The 12457-nt window shown below is 42.8% G+C and overlaps 1 protein-coding gene across 1 annotated transcript in view; it reads right to left on the bottom strand.

Moving 5' to 3' along the window:
• The window catches only part of PRMT7 (protein arginine methyltransferase 7), a gene marked incomplete at its 3' end in the record, with an annotated part of 44440 nt that extends 31983 nt beyond the window's left edge, over positions 1-12457 (bottom strand). Inside the window, exons 1-2 of the mRNA XM_084256786.1 lie at positions 12348-12457; positions 8498-8534 (exon numbers count right to left, since the gene is read on the bottom strand). Of these exons, the coding sequence (XP_084112912.1) occupies positions 8498-8534; positions 12348-12442 (132 nt within the window). The 5' untranslated portion in view covers positions 12443-12457. The remainder of the gene's footprint in view (positions 1-8497; positions 8535-12347) is intronic.

The following is a 12457-nucleotide window of genomic DNA, read 5'->3' as shown; positions in this document are numbered from 1 at the left end:
GGTCCTTCTGCCTGCTCTGCTCCCCGCTCTGGCTCTGGTGAATTCTCTCACCCTCCCGCGCTTCTGACTGTACCCAGTGCATGTATAAATAAACAAACAAACAAACAAATAAATAAAACATGCCTCTATAAAAAAAAAAAAAAAAGAGTACATTAAAAGGCCAAACCTGTGGCGGTGGCTCCACCGCCCACTGAGCATTCTTAGGAGCCCTAGAAGCTGACACTTGACACCTTGTCACAGCTGATAAAAACCTGAGCTCAGGGATGCACCCAAGCTCACGCCAATTTTCTAACCCATAGAAACAGTGAGATCAAAAAAATCTTAAGTCATTAAGTTTTGTAATAATTGTTTATGTAAGAGTAGGTAACAAATTCAGGTTTGGTATCAAAAGGGCAGTGTCCTCTGTCATCAAATTAGAAACATCAGTAACAAAAATATAACTGAAGAAAAAAAACTTCTGAACATCAAGAAATTCTAACCTCAAAGGTAAATTACTAAATCAAAGGGGAAAATTAGGAAAATATCTAGAACTGAATCATTTTTCTAAATTACATATCAAAGGTCACGGGATGTGAAAGCAGTATTTGAAGAGAAATGTTAGGAAAGCCAAAATATGAGCTAAGCTCCTATTAGAAGACTGTAAAATAAACTCCAAATAAGTAGATGAATGAAAATGGCAAACAAAAATTACTGAACTAGGAAACAAATGTAAAATAGAGAAGACTGACAAGATAAAAGCTCATTATTTCAAAAGACTAATAAAGTCAATGATCTGGTAAAACTAGTCAAGTAAAAAATGTAAAGGGAGAGAAAAAAGCACAAGTAACCCAAAACTGGGAATGAAGGGGGAGGATGCACTATAGGTAGATAAATCTATAGATATTACGGCCTCCCTGGTGGCGCAAGGGGTTAAGCACCACGCTATGAAGCAATCCGCAGCCTCTGTAGCACGAGTTCGATCTCTGGCCAGGGAGCAACCCACATGGCACAGCAGAACTTCCCTGGCTCACCTGCTGCTCCCCTCAGCTGTGTATTTCAGTCAGTCTACCTGTTCTGCTCCCCAGTTTGTCTCTGGTGAGTCCTCTCACCCTCCCACATGTCTGGCCTGTACCGCAGCTCTTGTGTGCATAAATAAATAAATCTTTAAAAAAAAAAACTACAGATATTAGAGATTGAAGTGTATTATGAACAACTTTTAGCAAATAAATTTGAAAAAATCACAGAAAGATTCTATTCAATATACTAGAACAAGAAAAAAAAAATGCAAGGGGGGGCAAGAACAAAGGAGACAATGGACTATGATGGTGGGTGCACTACTGGGGAAACCCTATACTCCCAAAATACAAATAAAGGTGTAAGCTACCATACCTCAATTTAAAAAATAAATTTAAAAAAACCCCAAGTCTAGAAAGATATAAATTATTATTCAAAATGAATGTCTCTGAAGAAAGCCCAATATACCTACAAATAATTATTACAATTAATAAGAAAACTTAAAATTATAGGATTCCAAATTCATAAATAAAATAAAAGTAAATTAATTCATAAAATAAATGAATAAAAAATTCAATTAAAATTTTTTAAAGATTTATTTATTTATTTATTCATACAAACACAGTACAGTCAGAAGCGTGGGAGGGTGAGAGAATTCACCAGAGCCAGAGCAGGGAGCAGAGCAGGCAGAAGGACCGAAGTACACTGCTGAGGGGAGCAGCGGGCACGGCAGGAGAGGTCTGCGCGCCATGCGGGACCCTCCTCCGGTGGCCGGGGAGCAGCTGGGGATGGAACCGGCGCTGCGTAGGCTGCGGGCAGCTTCGGAACCCAGCGCTCAATCGCTGCGCCACCGGGGAGGCCCCAATTAAATTTTTATGTATTAGCAAAAGCCTTTAAAATTTTGGCCAAAGACTTTTTAAATAAGAGACAAAAAGCATCCATCAAAAAAGGAAATATCAGGCCTCCCCAGTGGCGCAGCGGTTGAGCACTGGGTTGTGAAGCTGCCCGCGGCCTCTGCAGCGCCAGTTGGATTCCCGGCTGCTCCACGGCCACCAAAGGAGGGTCCCACATGGCGCGCAGACCTCTCCTGCCGTCCCTCTGCCTGTTCTGTTCCCCGCTCTGGCTCTGGTGAATTCTCTCACCCTCTCGCTCTTCTGACTGTATCCAGTGCTTGGATAAATAAATAAATAAATAAATCTTTTTTTTAAAAAAAAGGAATTATCAGATAAATATGACATTTGGTTTAAGAATTTAGGATTATCAAAAAAAAAAAAAAACACAAACTAAGACACCTGTGACACATAAAAGTGACAGATGACTAGTACCCAGAACATATTACAAATATCTCCTATAGTCATAGACGATGAAACATGAGTAGTTAATAAACAAATGAAAAGAGCTCATACTCATTAGTCATCAGGGGAATGTAAAATAAAAATATAATGAGAGAATAGTTCAAATCTTCCAAATTGTCAAAAATGAAAAAATTGGTTAATACCAAATACTGATGAGGATGTGGACAAGAACTATCGCACACAGATGGTGAAAATGCAAGTTGGCATGATCACTTTGGAAAAGAATTTGGCATCATTTAGCAGGGCTGACCACACGTATTCCAATCCTAGCAATTCCACTCCTAGGCCCAAAAAACCAAGAGAAAAATGTGCATACACCCTACAGTGCATGCACTGGAACGCTATAGTGGCATTACTCATAGCAGCAAGTAGTTAGGAATAACTTCAGTCCATCAACAGAAGAATAGGCAAGTAGGGCCTCCCTGGTGGCACAAGGATTAAGAAGCGACCTATGGGGGCCTCCCCGGTGGCGCAGCGGTTGAGCGCTGGGTTGCGAAGCTGCCCGCAGCCTCTGCGGCGCCAGTTCAATCCCCGGCTGCTCCCCGGCCACCGGAGGAGGGTCCCACATGGCGCGCAGATCTCTCCTGCCGCCCGCTGCTCCCCTCAGCAGTGTACTTCGGTCCTTCTGCCTGCTATGCTACCCGCTCTGGCTCTGGTGAATTCTCTCACCCTCCCGCGCTTCTGACTGTACCCGGTGCATGTATAAACAAAACAAACAAACAAACAAATAAATAAATAAAAACATGCCTCTATTTAAAAAAAAAAAAAAAAGAAGCGACCTATGAAGCTGTTCGCAGCCTCTGCAGCACGAGTTCCATCCCCGGCCAGCGAGCTACCCACATGGAGCAGCAGACCCCTCCTGACTCACCCACTGCTCCCCTCAGCAGTATACTTAGAACAGAACATTTGCGTGTTCTGTTTCCTGCTCTGTCTCTGGTGAATCCTCTAACCCCCCGCGCCTCTGGACTGTACCCCAGCTCTTGTATGTATAAATAAATAAATCTTTTAGGAAAAAAAAAAAGAATGGGCAAATAATGACCTATTACACATTGGAATCTACACAGCAGTGAAAACAGTTGAACTATAGCCTCATGCAAAACGGATGAATCTTAAAAACAATGCTGAGCAAAGAAGCAATTCACAAAGAATAAACACAGTATGACTGCATCATATAAAATTCAAAATTAGGTGAAACTAAGAATTTATCTTTTACAGATACCTAACAGATGATAAAACTGTAAGGAAAAGCAAGGGAGTGGTTGACACAAAATTAAAGACTGGGAAATTCTGGGGGATGGAAAAACAATGCAATCAAGGAGCACACAGGCGAATTCTGAGTAATGACAGTATTCTATTTCCTAAGCAAAGTGGTGAGTCTATAGCACTTACTTTATTATTATTTTTCACATGGTATGTATACATTTTATCTCCTTTATATTATATGTCACAAGGTTATTTTAAGATTTTTATTTTATTTATCTTTGCATAGAAGAACTGGGGTGTAGGCCAGAGGTGTGGGTGGTGAGAGGATTTACCAGAGACACAGTGGGGAGCAGAACAGGCAGATCCACTGAAATACGCTGCTGAGGGGAGCAGCAGGCAAGACAGAAGAGGTCTGTTACACTATGTGGGTCAGCTCCCTGGCCAGGAATCGAACTCAGGCTGTTTTGCCAAGGGCGCTGAAACTTAACCCCTAGGCCACCAGGGAGGCCACCTTAAAAAGAATTTTAATGAGTACGAATGGTACCGATGTTCAAAATAGTAACACTGAAGTCTAAAAGAGAATAGAGTGATACAGTCAAAATTCTGAAGGGAAGTGATTCTCAAACTAGAATCCAAAGTCAACCTCAGTCTGAAATGTAAGGGTAGAAGGAAGAACTTTTCAAGAAAGTCTCAAACACCTTACCTCCCATGTACCCTCTCACAGGAAACTGGGGAGGAAAGCGCCTCATCACAGGCCCTTAGGAAGACTTAGGATTCAGGAAACAGAGGGCCCAACACAAGCAAGATCTGAGGACAACAAACAAGAATGCTGGGATGGCAGATATATAACAGGTCCAGAGACCATCTAGATCAGGCTAGAACAGTTGAAATGACCCCAGAGACATTCTCCGAGAAGATAAAACTGACAGAACAGCTAATTGGTTGATCTTTCCTTCTGAAAGGAGAGACATACAATTGGGGGAAATTTGGGCTCAAAACAATGATTTCTACAAAGAAAAAGGAAAACTAAGCTAATTATTTTTATGCAAGAAAGGAAAAGTAATCAGAGAATCACATAGCTCAACTCTGAATAGTGTTTAGTAAAGTAAACGCAAGATTTTAGTAAACATAAGATTTTAACTAGTAAAGTAACATAAGATTTTAACTAATACACACTTCTGTAAGGGCTTACCTCATTCTGTAAAAGGAGGGTATATTATCCTGTTCACAGTGCCAAAAAAGGGAAGGGTATCCCTATTTTACATATGAAAGAAAGAGAGGGACAAAGTGACTTGCCCCTGAAAAGTAACTGTTGATCTAGCAAAAATTATATTGCTTTCAGAAGAAAGGGGAATGAATTGGAAGGAAGAGCTGAAAGAGAGAGAAGTCAACAGATAATAGCTCTGCAGATTTGGAGGTAAAAACAGACAGCTCGAAGAGAAGAAATGAAGTTGCAACTGAGTTTGAGCATAAGATGGTTTGTCTAGTGAACATGATACACCAGGGAATAGTGTTTTTCACAGCAGATCTTAAAAAACTATTTGACTCTTAAAGTTTGTACATTTATGTTGTGGATAAATCAATATGACATTTTACGCTGTGTGATTTAAAATCACAAATAAGAGTTTTTTGAAAAAAAAAATCAATATTGCAATTGATAGAATTTGTTGAACTAAAAAACTGAACATTAATACATTATAGCCCCCCAAAGCGGGCGGTGCTGTTTTCTCTGGGTCAGTGTGGGACTGGGAGCTAGCCTGGGAGATTGAGTATTGCCATGAGCTGACTACCTGAGAATCCTCAACACACCCTTCAAACTGCTGACATTCAACAGAGTAGTTATTAACTTTTAATTACTCAATTTTGGAGATCCTGTAGGGAAACTGGAGCCCCGTAAAGGGCAACGTAGGTTTTTCTGGCTTTTGAGATGCTGAAGGAAGGAGACAGTGTGCTGTTTGTTGCAAAAAGTCCAGATTTTCTTAGCTCCTCTGTCAGAAGCCATAATCAACTATGCTAAGAAGACAGAAGCCAAAAATTTGTACATCAACCACATGAAGGGTTCAAGGGTCACTGAACAGACTTTCTGCGTCTGGTGTGGGTGACATAGCGATCCAGTCAAGAAAGGCAAACCGGCGCTGAGAATGGCACTATCAGGCAGTAGTAATTTGACAATGGAAGTCATACTGGAGACGATGACATATTTCTTTACTTGGAAGAACTGGGGTCACAGGGTACCAATAAAGGCAAGTGAAAGGTTCTGCCATCGCTGGACCCAGATGCACAGAAATGTGCAGACTTATGGCCTGGGATTAAACCCAATACTGGCATTTTCAGTGTATTTGTGAATAATTAAAAAAAAAATTGTTTTCTATCCTACCCCCACTCCTGCTCCCAAAAAGGCAATCTGGGGGAAAGACGCCAGATAAATAGATAAACAGAGTCAACTGTAAGGTGACAGATGGAATTAGATTTGTAATAGTGAAAAAAAATACAGTATATACAGATGCTAATTTGTAGTGATGCACTCTGAAATGGCAATATGGCAGTATCTATCAAAAGTCACACGTATACCAAAAAGGTTATCCAGACTATACCAAAATGATATCCAGATGGATATCATTTATCATTAATCATTACAATGATTAATGATATAATCATTATAATGATTAATGATATCATTAATCATTATAAAAATGGACAATAAAACTACAATGAGACATCACTATATACTCACATTCAGATAAAATGGCTAAAATCAAACACTGACAATACCAGATTTGTGAAGAAGTTGGAATCCTCACACATTAGTGGTAGAATGTAAATAGTACTTCCATTTTGGAAAAGAGTTTGGTAGTTTCTTCAAAATTTATACATTTACCATAAATGTACACTTACCCAGGAACTCTACTTTTATGTGTCTACTAAAAGGAATAAAAAACAAAGACTTTTATATGAATGTTTACAGCAGGACTATTCAAAATAGCCCCCAAACTGGAAACAATTCAATGTCCATCAACTGGTAAATGGATAAATAAAATACAGTATATCCAACAGTGGAATATAACTAGTAATTAAGAAAGAATGAATACCGATATATACTCAACTTGAGTGAACTTCAAAAACATGAAGTTAAACAGACTCATGAGAACTTATCTATAGTTTCAGAATCATATTCCATATATTACATTGTCTCATTTACATGAAATTTCTAGAAACGACAGAACTATAGAGAGAGAAAGCAGACCAGTGAATGGTTGCCTGGGGTTGGGGTTTGGCAATGGGATAAAAGAAGTGCTCTAAAACAACCACCAAATGCACGGCGCCACGCAAAAGCAGAGAAATATGTCTATCCTGCCTCTGTCCTTAACCAGCATTTTCTTTTTTTTTTTTTAAAGATTTATTTATTTATTTATACAAGCACTGGGTACAGTCAGAAGTGCGGGAGGGTGAGCGAATTCACCAGAGCCAGAGCAGGGAGCAGAGCAGGCAGAAGGACCGAAGTACACTGCTGAGGGGAGCAGCGGGCGGCAGGAGAGGTCTGCACGCCATGCGGGACCCTCCTCCGGTGGCCAGGGAGCAGCCAGGGATTGAACCGGCACTGCAGAGGCCGTGGGCAGCTTCACAACCCAACGCTCAACTGCTGCGCCACCGGGGAGGCCCCTGAGTCCCATTTTCTCATGTATAGAACTGGGGAAGGGAAAGAAGTAAAGTATTAAATGATGCAGATTCAGGAATGTTCTGGCAAAGAGTTTGGATTTTTTTTGAGACCATGAAGGGTTTTAATTAGAGAACAAACAAGGCCAGACTGGCATTCAAGAAGATCCCTTGGGCTACTGTGCAAGAGAAGGAAAAGAGGGGCCAACACCACATGAGAGTTAGGCAGGCAGTGGGGTTGAAAGACCAATCAAATTTGATGACAGACTGCTTGCTCAGATGAGGAAAAGGGCATCATCTTTTTGGAGTGGCTGACTGGATGGCAATGCCATCTGTCCAAACCCCCTGGAAGCTGGGGCAAAAAGCACCCTCTTTGCAGATGACACTAAAATCGGCCTCTCTGGTTTTAGTGATTAGAGAGTCCAATAAGAAGCCAAGACCCTTAAATTAGAGAGGCTTAATCAACAGCCAAGAATAATGTTTATCCCATATTCTGTAATTCCCCAACAGCTCATCAAGGGCACTCAGGGAGGCTCCAGCCCCTTTGTTGTGGCCTACATACTAAAGGTGCTCAAGGAGATCATTCTGTCATGGTGTTTCCAAGAAGCAGGCAGGTTGAGGTATTAATCGGTGTGGGGCGAAGGAGACACCACCACCACCAAGACCAAGCCTAACACTTGCCCTGAGCTGGCTTCTACCTAGCACTGTTCAGTGCCTGTCCCTGCATCATTCTCCTTCAAGCTTCCCAGCTTCTGAACCATCCAGATGAGGCCAACTAGTCAAGCCCTCAGATAGATTGGGAAATTCTGGGCTGCTGTCATAAGACCAGAGCTATACTGTTCCATGATTCAAACATGAAAGTTTAGATGAAAGAGAAAAGCTGAAATGGATTTCTGCAATGAAAGCCTAATGTGTTCTACAAAATACAGTGTGCAGTGACCTCTAGAGATTTTATTTTAGAATTGCAAGTAATTTTATACAAGGCGAATCATCATGCAATTAGAGAATTTTTATCTTGAGATCATGGAGATTAGCCAGCATATTTCATTCACTTTAAATCTTAATAAACAGTTTCTCTAGAGGTCCCATGCTCTGAGCAAGGCTGCATTCAGGTCAACAGCAAAGCTGGGAGTAGGTAGGACCCAGCTCACCCTTGACTGATTTCCTGACCACCACACGACACTTCCTCTCAGCATCATTCTAACATCATGCCTCTGAGGGAGTTTTTAACCCTCTTGTAATGAAAGGTTTTAAGACACCCCACTAAGATAATGGCTTCCTTTCATACTTACTCTGTCTTTGTCGTGCAGCATATCAGCATAGGATGACCTAGAAACACAAAAACACAAGTCAGAAGGAACCTCTGCAAAAATGATATACAACGCCCCAGGGGGTAGTCACATACATAAACGCAGTCCTGGGCCTCCCTGGTGGTGTAGGCAGTTGAGCGCAGTACTGTGAAGCTGTGAGCAGCCTCTGCAGCGTGGGTTCGATCCTGGCTGGCCGCGGAGATGCACACAAGGCGTAGCAGACCTCTCTTATCTCGCCCGCTGCTCCCCTCAGCAGTGTATTTCAGTCAGTCTGCCTGTTCTGTGCCCCACTCTGTCTCTGGTGAATCCTCTCACCCTCCTGCACATCTGGCCTGTACCCCGGTTCTTATATGCATAAATAAATAAATCTTTTTTTAAAAATGCAGTCCTAAATCAGATGGGACACACATTCAGGCCCATTTTAAACTATTTTAATAGAGTTACATGCTGGCCTCTGTGGGATGAGTTGGATCCCTGGCTGGCCAGGGAGCAACCCACATGCTGCAGCAGACCTCTCCTGTTGTGCCCGCTGCTCCCCTCAGCAGTGTACTTCAGTCCTTCTGCCTGTTCTGTTCCCCGCTCTGTCTCTGGTGAATCCTCTCACCCCTCCACATCTCTGGCCTGTGCCCCAACTCTTGTATGCATAAATAAATAAATCTTTAAAAAAAATAGTTATATGCTATCATTCTCCAGTATTGCAAAAAACATCAGAGATAAATGTTATTTTCAGGAAGGAACCTCGGACCTAAAAATGCTCTGCTAGTCTGTCCTTTCACAGTAATTCCACAGCTACCAGCACACGAACATGTTATACATCCTACGTTTCTTTCCTCAGGAACACCTCAGACTCATACATATATACAATCTTGCATACATTTGTACACTGGGATAGTCACCAATGTAACACATGGAAGAGCAACTGGAAAGGAAAAGCAGATACCCGTTTTATTTTAAATCTTTTTTTTTTCCCATAGGGGAAAAGGGGTGTAGGCCAGAGGTACGGGGTGGTGGGTGGGGTGAGAGGATTCACCAGAGACAGAATGGGGAGCAGAACAGGCAGACTGACTGAAATGCACTGCTGAGGGGAGCAGTGGGCGAGACAGGAAAGGTCTGCTGTAATATATGTGGGTCAGCTCCCTGGCTGGGGGATCGAACTCAGGCGTTAGCAGTGATAACACCTGAGATTTAATCCCCAGGCCGCTAGGGACCTGTATATGCCAGGGGACCATGATGGCATTTTCATTTATGTCATCAGGGAAAACTAAGAGCTCACCAAACTACAAGGTGTTAACAGGAAGAGAGTGCCTTATCCAGATTGTCTACTGTAGAACCCACAATTTGAAAAACCTCTAGTAGGGTCAGGAAGAACCCCACAACTCAGCAGCCCTCACCCACAGATGCTTTGCCAAAAGTTCCAGGTGAGAACTAAGGCTTTCTCACTAAAACAGAGGATCTCCAGCTTCAGTCAACATCAGAATCTCTGGAAAGCTTATTGTAAATGCAGATTTCAGGGAGTCAGAGAGGGTTCAGCTACAGTCCAGAAATCAGCCCTTGATGGTGAGCCAGGCAACCACCATACTTGCGTTCTCTAAACTTTGAGAAGTGCTGCAGTAAAAGAAGAGGGCTTTTTTTTTTTTTTAAAGATTTATTTATTGATGCATACAAGATCTGGGGTATAGGCCAGAGATGCAGGGGTGAGAGGATTCACCAGAGACAGTGGGGAAGAGAACAGGCAGACTGACTGAAATACACTGCTGGGGAGCAGCGGGTGAGTCAGGAGAGGTCTGGTGCGCCATGTGGGTTGCTCTCTGGCTGGCCGGGGAGCAAACTCATGCTGCAGAGGCTGCAGATTGCTTCACAGTGTGGTGCTTAACCCCCTGCACCACCAGGAAGGCCCCAAAGAAGAGGGTTTTTTAAAAAATATTTATTTATTTATTTATTTATGCAAGCACTGGGTACAGTCAGAAGCGCAGGAGGGTGAGAGAATTCACCAGAGCCAGAGCGGGGAACAGAACAGGCAGACTGACAAAATACACTGCTGAGGGGAGCAGCAGGCACAGCAGGAGAGGTCTGCGCGCCATGTGGGACCCTCACCGGCAGCCGGGGATCAAACCGGCGCTGCAGAGGCTGCGAGCAGCTTCGCAGCCCAGGGCTCAACTGCTGCGCCACCTGGGGAGGCCCAAGAGGGCTTTTTTTTAATGGCACACCAAATTTTTGACATCTGAACCCACTATGAATGTTTAGTTGAAATCTGGTCTTTCCTTCCCTTTTCCACTCCCCATATCCCCTGCCTCATTCCCCTCTCATTCCCCACCAGCCCACTGACAAGATTCCCCACCACTCCACTGACAAGATTCTTGCTAAGCACCACCAGCTCACTCCCATTGTTAGCACTGCCATCAGCATCCAGGACTTCTCTGACCCTCAGATATGCCTTCTCCCTGAACTGCTCTCCTTTCCACTCTGGCCATTCCTTCCTACCTCCTCAGCTGTTCTAGAATCCCTTCCCCAGCCCTCTGCTTCTCTGATACCATTCCTTCTCTGAGAACAATCTTTCAGTTTCAACTCTCATTAACAACTGCAAATTGTCTCCAGACCCATATTTCTCTGCCCATCTCTATATGGATGCCCATATCCAGACACCTCATACCCATCACCTTCTCCTCCCCAGCCACACCCATTCTGCCTGTGTCCTCCCTCTCAGGGAACAAGAGCTCCATCCACCTAGTCATCTAGCTAGAAATCTTGATGATTATTGAATTTTTTCTCTCCTCCATCATTGCATCCAATGAACTTCAAACTCAGGCTTCCTCAAAGTTGAGTCCCGCTCTCTCCACCTCTACTGCCTCAGCTCTGGAGCTGCAATATCTATGCCAATGGGCTCCTATTTCCCACACTGCACTCAGTGAGTGCTCCAAACACAACCTAGTTTTTTCCTTACTTGCTCAACATCTTAATCACTTAGAAAATAATGTCCAAAATCTTTAGAGAGTATGATTTTGAGTGCTTATTCTGTACCAGACATTGCATTGCATTCAGTCATTAAACAACCCTAAGATGAGGGTATTATATGATAAACTGTGTATTACTATATTGAAGCAAGTATTATTATATTTTACACTGAGGCATATATTATTATACTGAGGTTCACAGAAGTTAAATAGGTTGGCTGACATCCCAAAGTTAAGAAGTAACACAGAGTCACCCCCTAAACCCAGAGTCACCTCCTAACCCAGATGGTTCTTATTGCTTCCATGAACTTGTGTTCATTTCAACTCGTAGTTTTTTATGCATTTGTACCTCCCACAGAACTGCATGTTCCTTGAGGATGGAAACCCTATCTTCTCCATTTTAGTATTCAGAGCTTTAGTACAGTGCCCGTATGTTGTATAGACATAAAGATTGCCAAATGAGAGTAACTCCCATATTTCTAGATATCCCTTTCCAGGAAAAAAAAGCATTCTCCTCTTTTCCATTTTAGAGAATTTAACTATGATGAATGTGTCACCACTTCAGTGACATAGTAAATAATTTAATTTCATAATCTCCACTACCACCACTACTGCTGTTGCTGCTACACCACTGGATCTTGGGTCCTCTTCACTACAGACACCCTCTAAGACAATGGTAAGGTTGCTACACAATATCTGATTCTCCACACAGGTGTGACTTAGTGCCTGACACCTATACTCAACTGGCTCAGCAGACCTGCTCATGACCCACACCTGCCCACATCAGAAGCACTGGAGACAGCCTAGTTCACACTCAGATTGGACTCTGAGGCATCTGCTTTGTGATCAAGTGCCACCAACTGCGAACAAACCCTCATTACCTGGCAATCTCCTGGTGGTAATCATAGTGTTCATCCTCCTCCAGCCACTCCACAGATCCTGTGGTGGGATTGGCCCGCCCACAGAAGACCTTCATGGTGCCAATCAGTTC

This window comes from Talpa europaea (genome assembly GCF_964194135.1).
Source record: "Talpa europaea genome assembly, chromosome: 16".
In the NCBI taxonomy this organism is placed as follows: Eukaryota; Metazoa; Chordata; class Mammalia; order Eulipotyphla; family Talpidae; genus Talpa; species Talpa europaea.
The sequence above is the reverse complement of the archived record's forward strand: the minus strand, read 5'-3'. Positions and strand labels throughout refer to the sequence as shown.